This window comes from Echiichthys vipera (assembly GCF_963691815.1).
Source record: "Echiichthys vipera genome assembly, chromosome: 16".
NCBI lineage: Eukaryota > Metazoa > Chordata > Actinopteri > Perciformes > Trachinidae > Echiichthys > Echiichthys vipera.
Window position 1 is genome coordinate 16,612,977 of NC_139841.1, and position 12,468 is coordinate 16,625,444.

Consider the following 12,468-nt stretch of genomic DNA (forward strand, 5'->3'; position numbering starts at 1 on the left):
ATTAAAGTCGTGCTGCTTTGAGTGACAGGTGGGTGCTGTCACAGGTGGCAAGCATTGACTGTAGGCTTCCTTCGCCCCTCCTCAGCTCCATCCACGTTCCGGAGCCGTCCACTTTGAGCTTAATTTTATTTGTTCAGAAACCTGTGAGTGACGTCACTACGTACATATATTTATGGTTTGCCATCTTGAAATTTGGTCTGTGTTCACTGTTGTTCACTAGTCACTAGTTAAGGCCCTGGCATACTTCAAAAAGGACACAAACAAGACCAATGGAATTTAGTTTATACCACAGGTGTGGCATGCACACCCTAGTAGCTATGTGAACAGGGAAAGTATAATTTGAGCCTGCTGGTTGTTCTGTCTACACTGTCCTCAGAGAAGCCAGGAGTGGTACAACAAGAGCTTTTTCTCAGGAAACTACTAGTCAACTTATCAATATTTTGGGGGGTATTTCATGTCTTCAGATAGTTATAGCGAAGCGATGACGGGAAAACTGGGGAAAGAGCTATGCATTAAAGGTAAGGTAGGTAAGACGTTGGGCACCAGGGGAGACTCCCTGATGATGGTGGGCCTCTGTCTCAGGTCCTGTCGACTGGGAGGCTCGGCAGCTATGATGGCCTTAGCGCCGTGCATCCTGGGAGGGGACTTGCAGTTTAGATCACCCTGGGTCTCCTTCCAGCGCCGCAACTGAGCGTGGTGTTCCTTCTTAATGTCTTTGTCGGACACCGCTAACTCAAAGCCAGGAGTGGTACAACAAGAGCTTTTTCTCAGAAAACTACTAGTCAACTTATCAATATTTTGGGGGGGATTTCATGTCTTCAGATAGTGATAGCAAAGCGATGAAGGGAAAACTGGGGAAAGAGCTATGCATTAAGGGTAAGGAAGGTAAGACGTTGCTGTTCTTGGTCTGCTAAGCCACCGGGGGGCCCTCGAAGCTGGGTTAACTTTTGCTGCGACACAATGCAACATCATCCAACAACAGCCAATCAAACATGTCCAAGAGCACTTTCCTGGTAGATTACTTTGTAACGTGAACCTTGCAATCGTCAAGATGGAGGATAAAATGATTGACTTTCCAGAGCTGAAAAATCCCATCTCAAAGTGAGTCTTAAAGCTCATGGATGCAGCGTATCACTCAAACTGGACGTCCTGGATCGTATTTCATCTTCTCCCCAGTACTTGTAGCAACACGCCCACACAAACATTGACCTATTTTCAGTATGAACCTGACTTCTGCAGCAACATGGACTGGGAAAAATGGTTGCTCCAAATAGGAGGAAGAGGGGAAAATGCACCAAAACATAAACTAATCATGTTGTTCATGTTCATGATAGCACTTTTGAAGGTATGAACGGTAAGAGCGCAACGACCGACTTGTGAGAGTGCACCATGGTGTTCTTGTGGGCAACTCTGCCCCAGCAACAACCATGAAATTTAAAAATGCTGCTCAGCTCTTTTCTGAGAGTGTGGTTATGGGGGCACGTCTGGGTCACATCTCTGCAGACCAGCCGTAAAACTCCCATTACACACTCTTTGGTCTGGTCTAAGCTCCGCTGTAGTGAATGTCAGAGCAACAGCACAGGGAGAGACAGACAGGTGGGAGGAGTAGGGTGGCGTCCGGCGGATGGGGTGGGGTTGGATTGGGGTGAAGGGTGGAGTTGGGGTGAGAAGCTGGCATTGTTTACAGAAAGCAAATGGCACAAAAGAGATGATGAGAGGACCCCCAAATACAAAAATGCTTTAATGACAGGCATCCTCAGAGAAGTGGAACCCAAAATCATTAACAGAAACAGAAGGAGCCACGGTGAAGGCTGCGAGGGAGACTCAGGAATGTGACATGAAGAAGATGAAAAATCTCAATCATCTTATGTGATGAATTTCAAATGACAAAAAATGTCTTCATATAAAGTACATGAAGTACAGAGACATGAAAGGAAGACTGTGAGAATTCAATTGACAATAGTAATGTAATTATATCCAAGAGATGCATCAACTACTGAGAGGTAATATATTGTAAAAAGAGTGAGATTGCATGTCTTGTTGATAATAAAGCCTGCGAGGTGCTATGTAAATACTGTGAAAGTATGCAAACGCTCAATCCACAGAGAAATGCACTCAGACCGTATTCAGCAACTGTCTTTAAAAGAGCCGTCAGGACTTTTGTACAGTTATGATGTCACAACTATACTTGAAGAGGTAGAAAAATGCTGATTCAGTGCTGTTACAGTCATTTCCCGGCTGCAATGCGGTGTAAAGAGTGCAGATGCGTAAGATTGGAAAATCAGAGCAGACTTGGCTTTTTTGGGAGGAGGCCTTAAAGAGACAGGCGCTAAAAAAATGGCGCCTTTCAGACAGAGGGACTTTTCACACAGACCAAGCAAAGGTGGCATACATACAGGTATATTCGACAATATGAGAAATATATGTTCTAGCAGAAACAACTAGAAATATGAGTAAATAAAAACCAGAAAATGAGCGGAATATGTCCCCTTTAAATAAATTTAAACAGTGTTGGGGTTACACTGGTTGGATAAATTCAAATGTAGAGAAGAGCGTTTCTAGCTGTCATGTTCTTGGACTGCAGCTGAACCTTGTCGAGAAAGGAGAAGAAGAAGAAGGCCTGTATACATGTAGAAGACTCCATTCAGAGACCATAGGCAAATGGCTGGGCGAAGCGCTTTGGACGGTGCTGTGGGAATTCGCCCTATTTGAGATGCAAATTCCTCAAAGAGCTGAAAGAGCCGGAGAAACAGGTGTCCGAGGAAGTGTGCTGCGTGGGTGCAGGAGGGCGGGTGGGCGCGAGGGTGCTGAATGATAACACAGGGTGTATTGAAATCCTGCTCGTTCAGTCCAGTCTGCACGGCACTTCATCTCTTGTCTCATTTTCTTTGTTTCACATTAAATAAAGGCAAACGAAGGGGAAATTGATGTCAGGATAAAATGGAAAAACAGGGCAGATCAGCAAAAGAGTTTACATTTTTATTGATTCAAATCTCATTTGGTATAAAAAAAAAAAAAGCTTGTAGATATGAGAAGTAGATTTCAAATCAAATGAGCAAACTGATCAGAAATAAAGTCCTATATACCGATGACAACAGCAGCATACGTAGCACATTTACGTACAATGTTTTAATCAGAATAGTTGCAATGATTAGTAATAAGGAGCTTCTTAACATTATACATTTTTATGGATATTGAAATTTCTTAAAAAGTCTTCAAAAAATCAACACAAAGTTTATATATGGTGAACAACATCCTGTATATCCCGTATCCTTCAGCATGACTGGGAGACTAGTCATTTGAGTCCCTGGATGAAGCTCAGTGGCCCCCTCCACAGGGCAACATAGAAAGCTCCTGGTGGAAACTAAACTGTCTGTGGATTAAATGTGATCCGTGTTGTTGCTTTTAACAAAAAGACAAACGAACAATCTAAATATGAAAAAAACTTCAGAGCGCATTGGAGGTTATCAGTGCTTCTTAATAGACGAAAAAATAAACCCGTAGCATTTACTTAAAAATCTCCACAGTGTTTAAAATCAACATATATCTACAGCAATTTTCCACTCTAAAAAAAACTTGACAGCGAATAATCTGATGTAGTTACACATGTAACTGCTAATAAAAGGAGAGTTAAATGTTGATTGCGTCTGAATTAATTACGGGTTTTTCAAACAATTTCTTCATCTCTGATAAATTGACTCCGAGCTTTGACATTATCAAAGGCTTATCACTCCCTTGACTTTTAATATCTTTTTATCTAAATAATGCCATTACAAAGGAACTTCTGAAGATAGCTTGGACATCATAATTTTTTTTTTTTACACTCATTCAAAGCAGTTTGTCAACAAAGACAATACAAACAGCACATTTTAGTGGGGTTCCCTGGTTTAAAAAAACACACTGAAGTGATTGGACTGAGTTTAGATTGTGACGCTGCAGAAAACAAAACTCATAACGCTGTGTTTTTCTTTTCTAGCATAAGATATTTTTACGTCTAACCAACAAACCTTTAAGCGTGAATGTATTATTGTTCTTCAAAATGGCAATTTCCCATATCTCATATTTAAGACATAAATATTAACCCATCCCCTCCCGTACACAATATGATTGAATACAATTCTTGTACAATATATATCTTTAAAAATATGCATCAAAATCTTTGGCTTAGTGGCACAAAATGTCCCTGCACACTTCCTTCATTGTGTCAGTTTGCTGAGGCTGTGAGATGATCTCCGGACGCCCTCAAGTGTTCAACTCAGCAAAGACAAACTCCCGGATGCAGCAGAACAGTCAAACGACTTTACAGACACACTGATAGAATGTGTGTCTGCAAAATTAGTGGGAGTCTAGCAAAGCAGGATAAATACGAAATCTCTGTGTTGGCAACGTAGTGACTAACGTAGGCAAAGAGGAAGACTATAAAAGGCAAAGTGCTTTAGAAAAGACCTCATCAATTAAGACAAAATCAGACTTCATTTATAACAAAGGAAAGAATCTAAGAGGTAAGTTTAAAGGAGTTAAATAGCAGCAGTAGCGGTCAACAGTGAGTTAGCGAGTTTATATCCCCACATGTTCAGTCATATGAACCCTAACAGCTCCATACCCCCACAGGCTAAAACAAACTCAAAGCCATGTGTGCACATCATCGCCATCTCTTGTCTCTCCCTGGCAATTACACATTTCTGAACTTCTGTATACTTTCATCCTACATTTCCATGACTACACTTAGTTAAAAGCAACTTGTATCAATGTAAAGACACTGAAAATGTTTTGAGTTTTACAGTGCCTGCTTCATAGTCAAAGCAATAGTATTTTTGTCAGCTTTGAAAATGTGAAAACTAAATGGTTATTACTACAACCTGTCACAGTCACGACCACTATGGACACATTAAGTCACGGAAAGGTTGGTCATGTCACTGTGACGCGTGAGAACTTTGACTAAAAGCTCGGAGTGAGCAAGTTAGTGAAAGGCAGCGTGGGATGATTTTTGTAAGTAAATTAGTGACACTTACCCTGCTACAGGTAAGTGTCATGTTCTGCACTGCTCAGACTCTCTTTGGACCCTCGTTCAGTCATGTGTTTGTGGAGCGCCGGGGGGTCACTGGGAGCGAGGTAAGGATTAACAGTCTCCTGCTGCGGCGGTAGGGCGCCTTTCTTCTGTTTCTCGTCTTTAGTCTTTCCACTTTCCCTGGCGTCCCCTGCTCTCTCCCCATCGGTCTTGGGCGCCAGGGGAGACTCCACGATGATGGTGGGCCTCTGTCTCAGGTCTTGTCGACTGGGAGGCTCGGCGGCTATGATGGCCTTAGCGCCGTGCATCCTGGGAGGGGACTTGCAGTTTAGATCACCGTGGGTCTCCTTCCAGCGCCGCAACTGAGCGTGGTGTTCCTTCTCAATGTCTTTCTCGGACACCGCTAACTCGATAATCTGAAACACAAGAGGAGATTGAGTGTGGATCAGGTGCGAGTGAACGCCTGGGTTGTGTAGTTCCAGAACATTACAGGTGATTTTTTTTTTATATTGCTGTTATCACAACCACAGGAGGGCAAAGTCAAAAAGGAAGACGATAAAGAATGCAGTAAAATGGATATAGTACCTCGCGAACCAGGAAGCCCTCTTGCATATACTGTGGCTGTATCGCTCGGAGCAGCTCCATAGTTTCATAGAGACCTTGCCGGGCCTTCAGTTTCTCTTGGGATCCCAAAGTGCATTTCAGGAGAACCAGGCCCACTTTGAAGAGGATCTTCACTCCTGAGAACCGCATCACATCAGATAACATGCAGCTAGAGCAGCAGCAGTCTACACTTTCATTTTATTGGAGCGACCAACTTAGAGCTGCACAGAACTGCTGAAGATCAGTTCATTTGAGTGGATATTTAGATTAGAGATGGTGATATGGCCAACATCTTCTATCCCGATATAGATCATTTCATATCTGGATAACCATATATATCACATAGCATTTTCTCTGGTAATTCAATAAATTAATGGTCTATATTAAATAACCACATGGTAAAGCCTATTTTTGTATTATCCTGTGTGGATTTAATATGTAACAAATGAAAAATACTGAATATTTTCTTATTTTATTAAGAACTTTAGTGCACTCAACATTGGTGTTGTCATTGGGTTGAGTGCAACAATCTTGCAGTACGGTGAACCATCCCAAAATAGATCAATAGGTAGGCTTCATGTATTCAGTGTTGGCCTTAAAAGGTGATCATGCTCTGATGTTTTACAGGTTCAAATTAAATAGTGTGTAAAAAGCACATGACATGGCTTGGAGGAAAATTAAATACTGCTATTGTGTATATAACTCTGCTGTTTTAATTATAAAAGGATCCTTGATTCTACTACATCGAACAAAGCTGCTGTCTATGAGATCAACGTATTGTTTTCATTTCTATTTCAATGCCGACAATATTTTACAAATGTAGTGTCTCACCCTCACAAAGGAACATGTCCCAGACGCGCAGCACTGAGGCCCACGGCAGGGTCCGGGAAAACGCACACATGAACCACTCCGTCATATACAGGATGGGCTCCATCTTGTGCTTCTTCAGGTGGCGATGGGCTACAGGGGACACCCGCCGCAGCAGAGCGTACAGGATCTCCCCGTCCAGCTGGATCGCCTCCTGTGGTGACGACATTGAACAGCAGTCGGTATGGAGAGAGGGAGAGAGGGAGAGAGGGAGAGAGAGAGAGGTGGAGAGATGGAGACACCTTTCTCTTTGTCTAATTGGATTTTCTGCTTATCTCGTCCTTGTAGCCTGGTCACCACCTCGTGTTATTCAGGTCGTTAGCATATCAGTGTCAGTCTGGAGACGTGCTGGTCTGAGAAATCTAACACCACCACCAGATGACATACACTGACTCTGATGTTAACTGACAATTTCATCTGAGACTTACGTTGTTGTTGTTTTCAAGAAGCTTAAACACTAATACAGAGTAGACTCTGTTCACTCTCTGTAAAATTGTAAAAATAGTAAAATGCAAAGATCCGGTCCTATAAAGTGGCACAAATGCAGTTTTCAGAAACCCAGTGTTCTTTGGCAATGCTACATGTTTGTGATTTGTGAGTGTATTTTTTGCTGACAGTCGACAATAGGTTCATTTAAGCAATAACTACAAGGTTCGGATGGATAATAATTGACATGCTGAACAATGTTAATATGTAATTCTGTCACGGGTTGTACTCAGATGGTCTCAAGCTCTTCCTAAGATAATAAAGTTTTGTTTTTCAAATGAAGCGACAGTGTGCCTGGCTGGACCCTCACCAGTCCTGTACTGTAGTATCCAGGAAGGTATTTTTCACAAATCTGGACAAGGATCCAAAATGCATCCTAGGACAAAGAAAGGAAACAAGGGTAACCTTTATTATCGTAAAAAAAAGAAGCATGACTATTATACCGTATATGCATATGTAACAATTATGCAGTGGATGTTTGTTTAAGGTGTCATTCTTTCTTTGCCTCATCATTCTGCTTAACCCTATCAAGGGCAGGGAATACACAGTATCAACTTTATATGATTTTATATATTAGAGAACAAATATTTGGAAAGGTTGGGTTGAATCTCTGGTGTGTATTCACCTCTGCTGGCATATGCATCAGGAGCACAGCAGCGATGGGAGCCTGAGCCTGACAATAACCCTCCTCAGGACGATGCAGAGTATAAGCCTTCAACACGCGGAACAGGTCTTGCTGCCTGAATGTAGAAACATGTATAAATTATATTCAGAAACTATGTTCAGCCACATTAATACAAAAGGCATCATGACAGGCCTTTAGAAGGCAGCGCGTACCCGTGACCTCCTCTTGCTGAAAACATTTCATGGAAGGGGAACTGTCGATGGAGGTCCCTCTCTATAATATCCACCCATTTAGGATCTCCTGGCTGACTGTCCAGTTCCTAAAAACACAACACAATTTTGTCAGCTTTTGCAACATTATATCTTACATTTTTGAGTCGCTTCCCACCATCTATTTTTTTTAAATTGAGATTTCATAATGCAGGCAATTCTGGAAGTTCAAGCCAAGTGAAGTTATTAGCCTTGAGAAAGTCCAGCCCCTCACCAGGAGTTTGGGTACTGAGACACTTAGACGGTATCTTGGCACTTTCTAGTTGTCAGTGATGTACAAACGTGACAATTGAATTACTAATATATGCACATGTATCATGAATATGCATAAACATATTTTACAAAAAACTCTTCAGTACTTTGAGTGACTATGCTTTGTCCCAGGCATAAAAGTAAAAGGTCCCATATGGGGGAAAAAAGCGAGAGTTCCACTTCTTTCTTTTTTTATTATAAAGCAGGTTGAGGTGCCATATTAATACTGTGAAAGTATCAAAACGCTCAATCCACAGAGAAATGCACACAGCCCGTATTTAGAAACTTTTCCTTTAAATGAGCTGTCATTATGTCCCAACTATACTAAGGAAGTGCTGCTACAGTCTTTTCCCGGCTGCAATGATGGGAGGGAGACTCAGAAGACCTGGAAAAGCTGACCAATCAGAGCAGACTGGACTTTGGGAGAGGGGCTTAAAGATACAGGCGCTAAAACGAAGCGTTTTAGACTCTCAGAGGGGGAACACAGGTATATTTATACAGACAGTATGAGAAAAACAATGTGTTCTTTTGGACATTAAAGCATGTAAACATGTTCTATTTTAAACCCAAAAAACACAAGTATGAACCTGAAAATGAGAATATCATGGAACCTTTCAGTCAAATGCCTTGATGACAGCGGGGATCACAAATATACAACTGACCTGGAATTTCCCCTGGTTTTGCTCCCTTCTTACTTTTCCCCCCGTGAGGTAGAGCCAGGCCCGGCCACGCAGGGACGGAGGGATCCCCTTCTGACAGCGCTCTTTCACCTGTTATTCAAACACACGCACAGTTACTCAAGAGCCTGCAAAAAGCGCGAGAAAGGAAAAAAACAGGAGAAAGGAACACAGACAACAGAAGACAGTACGGTAAATACCGCCGCATACCTCATGCCACTGACTGCAACATGATGACATACAACTGACCATCAAAGATTTAAAAACAAAACAAAAAAATCCTGTTGTGATGATGGAATGATTACAAGTTTTCCAACTCAGTTTTTGACATTTGCATTTCAATTATTCAGTCGATTTAAAAACTGCTGCTACAACAGCCACATCCACGCTCCGAAACAGCGGACATATTTTTAATTTAGAGTTTATAAAGCAGACCTTCTTGTGTTTTTTGGCCATCCACTTGTCCCAACTGTTTAGCATCTCCAGCCATTTTGCCTCCCGCTGCCTCAGCACATCAGTGGGGATTTCTTCAGCACTGTGAAGATGGGAGACGATGTCAGTGATAAAAACAAACTAAATATGTTCATACAAATGGACAATGGCTATACTGTACTTTGTAACTTCCTTGTTTTTATGACAAAGGGAATCCTGCCTTCAGAAGGGGCGGGACAGTGGCTCATCTCTTCCTTGGCCACACAGGAAATCTAACCTCAGACAAAAACAGTGGAACGCTTGCAGTCGGCAGCGAGGTACAAGGAAAACAGGAAGCTGTGGGAGAACTTTCCCCTGATCCAGTTCCTTTAAACCTACTCGAAACGTACACCAGTATCTCACTTCACTACAGTCCTATCAGAGCTGACACGGACAAAAAAAGAAAGTTCAAAAGTTGTCAGTCACTAATCTCTATAAGATATCGAAGTGACTTGACTGAACTAATAAGTCTCGACAGTTTCCGATATGTCTTCAAATTACAAAGGCAGGTGACGAGCCCCACGCTGCCTGCTTTGTTCAGCTCTTCCATTATCCCCGTTTTTCAAAGGTTTGGGTCAGAAAGCCGACAGAGCTACCAGAGATTTGATTTGCTTAAAAGGTCAGAGATGTAGGAATTGACAAGACCATTAAGTAACTTTAAAACAACCATTCAGATTTCAAAATCAAAACTCTGCTGGAACCGAGTGAAGAGAGACCAGCAACGGAAAAGGAGCAATCAAGGTAGAAATAAGGAATACTGAAAAATTTAATAAAATAACAGAGTGGTCTTTGTAAATGATTCCCAACCTGGAGGCTCACAAGTTAACTGACGAGATTAAAAATTGGAAAATAAAAGCATTATAATTATTTGATTTGTTTTGATTTAAATTAATTTCAAACATGTAAAAAAGAAAACTGATAAGGGGATACAGATAATAATATTACACAACTGGAAAGCACAGAGATGTTTTTCTTTACTTTTGGACATGTCTGAAAAAGAGTATACCCTTATTTAATCCTGCCCCTTCTGCATACAGTTAACAGCTACCTCTGTCATACATTGTTTTTTTATTTATTTATTTTTCTTTCCAAACTCAACCAATTTTTGCTGTACTGTACTTAACAAGTACTTATAAACTGCTATTTATTCTTCATATATTCCTATATATATATATATATATATATATATATATATATATATATATATATATATATATATTAGTATACAAAATATAAATGTATTCAGAATTATAAATAAAAAATAAAAAACTAATTATACCAAAAAAGGGTAATTAAAATAAAATGAAAACATATGTTTTAATCTAACCTGTGACAAAGCCAAAGGGTCAAGAGAAGAGATAACTTTGCTTGGAAGGGCCCAGGTGACAAGAAAAGCAGCTATTAATGAGTAATTAGCCTATTATTATTAATTAGCCTGACAAATGACTTGACTATTTTTTTCTTTGTTTTCCTTCTTCCGTATGGAAAATCTCTGCATAGATGACATGTCAGTCTCCCAAAAGTGGAGAGATTTATTTCTGTTCACCTTTACCTGACTTCAGGAAGGTGAAGAAGAGTGAATCTTGTCAGTAGACCAGGGGTCTTCAGTGTGTTTTAGGTCAAGGACCCCCTACTGCAAATACTGTGCTTAATCTAGTTAAATTGGACCAAACATAGGTCCTAAAGCCTATACACACAGCTTGTTATGGTGTATACAATACTAAGAGACTACAATGATCATTATTAACATATCCATGCATCATGTGTTCATGTTAAACATACAGCTCAACTGTATCTGTACGGTACGCTCATCATCATGGCTGTGTAAATGCATTTACACATCTATCTTTGCTAATAAAACGTTGCATAACTTCTATTTTCAGACATATTTTTGAAGAAAAACACAAACAATTTGGCGGACCCCTGCAGTAACTGTGAGGACCTGCACTTACGTGTCTATGGCGTGCTGCTGGGATCCTCCGCTGAATCCGTACTTATCCACCAGTTTCTCCCCGGGAACGGTGCCGTTTACCTCTGGGTCGGATCCATATGAGCTGCCTTTCCCGTTATTCTCTGTCAGCTTCTCTGTGCTGCTGCCCCGCAAGTCAAGTCCATTGCCCTGCTCAATTTTTGCCATTTAATCACCATTTACCTCAGCAGGTCAGCCAGTCTTGAAAGCTTAACGTGAGCCAACGAGCTCTCCATGAAAACGCCCGTTGCTTAATTAACCTGCTGTAACGGCTAACCTAGCTACAGTTGCTAAGGAAGATTTGCTTCCTAGCAAGCTGCTAGCTCACTAAAATAAAAAAGACAGTTAGCGTTTGTTCCATCATAAACATTTTCGCTTCGATCACAGCGATACACGCTAGATTAGTATGCTCTTGCTTACCCCGAAGCTAACATGCTAGCATCACACAACTGTCAGCTGACACAGAAACCAATCTCTGCTGTCAGCAAGAATGCGGGTTAGCGTCAAGGCTAATGGAAGGAGGCAGGGTCACCAAAAAAATCATAGTTTTAAGGCATGACGCGTGCGCAGTATCATATGTTTTACTTGTATTGTTCTTCACTGCTTTTTCTATGGTTTACTGTCTTTGTACACTTTAATTTATGTCATTAGTTTTACATTAGAAATATATGTTCAAAATTGTATGCAACTCTGGAACATATTAGAAAAGTAATGTATATTGATTGAATCATTCTTTTCAATACATTTTTTTCTGGGGAAAAAAATACCTTTTTTGGTGTCCCAACCTCCTTCCTTTAGCCTTGGTGGCTACCAGGAAGAGATGCTGGAGCAGATAGTACACAAAACCTCCATGACATTTGATAACTCTACACTGTCATTTACTGCTGAAAAACACATATTCAGGTACAAAGGTTGATCCTTTTATAAAATAGCTTTTTAGGTTTTAATTAAAATGTATGGAAAACTTTGAAATGTCAGTTAACTAGTATCAAAAAGATACAAGTTAGCTGGAAATGTGAAATAAACCTTTACTTTCATATACAGCCTGCTTCCAAACACTTAAGCAGGATTTCGTAACAGTCTGTGGGCCCCAGTTGTATAATACCACAGTGTAAAAATGTGCAACAGTCCTGCCTTCATAATTTGACTTATTTAGGCCACCTTTTTAAATCTGTTATCCCCCAGTACAGAAATGTTATTCAATATTGAAGATGCAGCCGTTACAAATATTTTCTTTTGAT

General features: G+C 40.7%; 1 protein-coding gene across 1 annotated transcript; it reads right to left on the reverse strand.

The window, feature by feature from the left end:
* Positions 1-3,024: 3,024 nt before the first annotated feature.
* LOC310958740 (TBC1 domain family member 10A-like) lies at positions 3,025-11,675 on the reverse strand. The gene is made up of 9 exons (XM_083929820.1): positions 11,211-11,675; positions 9,223-9,322; positions 8,773-8,880; positions 7,802-7,908; positions 7,590-7,704; positions 7,275-7,340; positions 6,443-6,632; positions 5,594-5,748; positions 3,025-5,424 (listed from the first exon to the last, which is right to left on the reverse strand). Exons 1-9 carry the CDS (start codon positions 11,393-11,395, stop codon positions 5,017-5,019), a joined length of 1,434 nt encoding a protein of 477 aa, XP_083785946.1. The 5' UTR covers positions 11,396-11,675; the 3' UTR covers positions 3,025-5,016.
* Between the last annotated feature and the right edge of the window lie 793 nt (positions 11,676-12,468).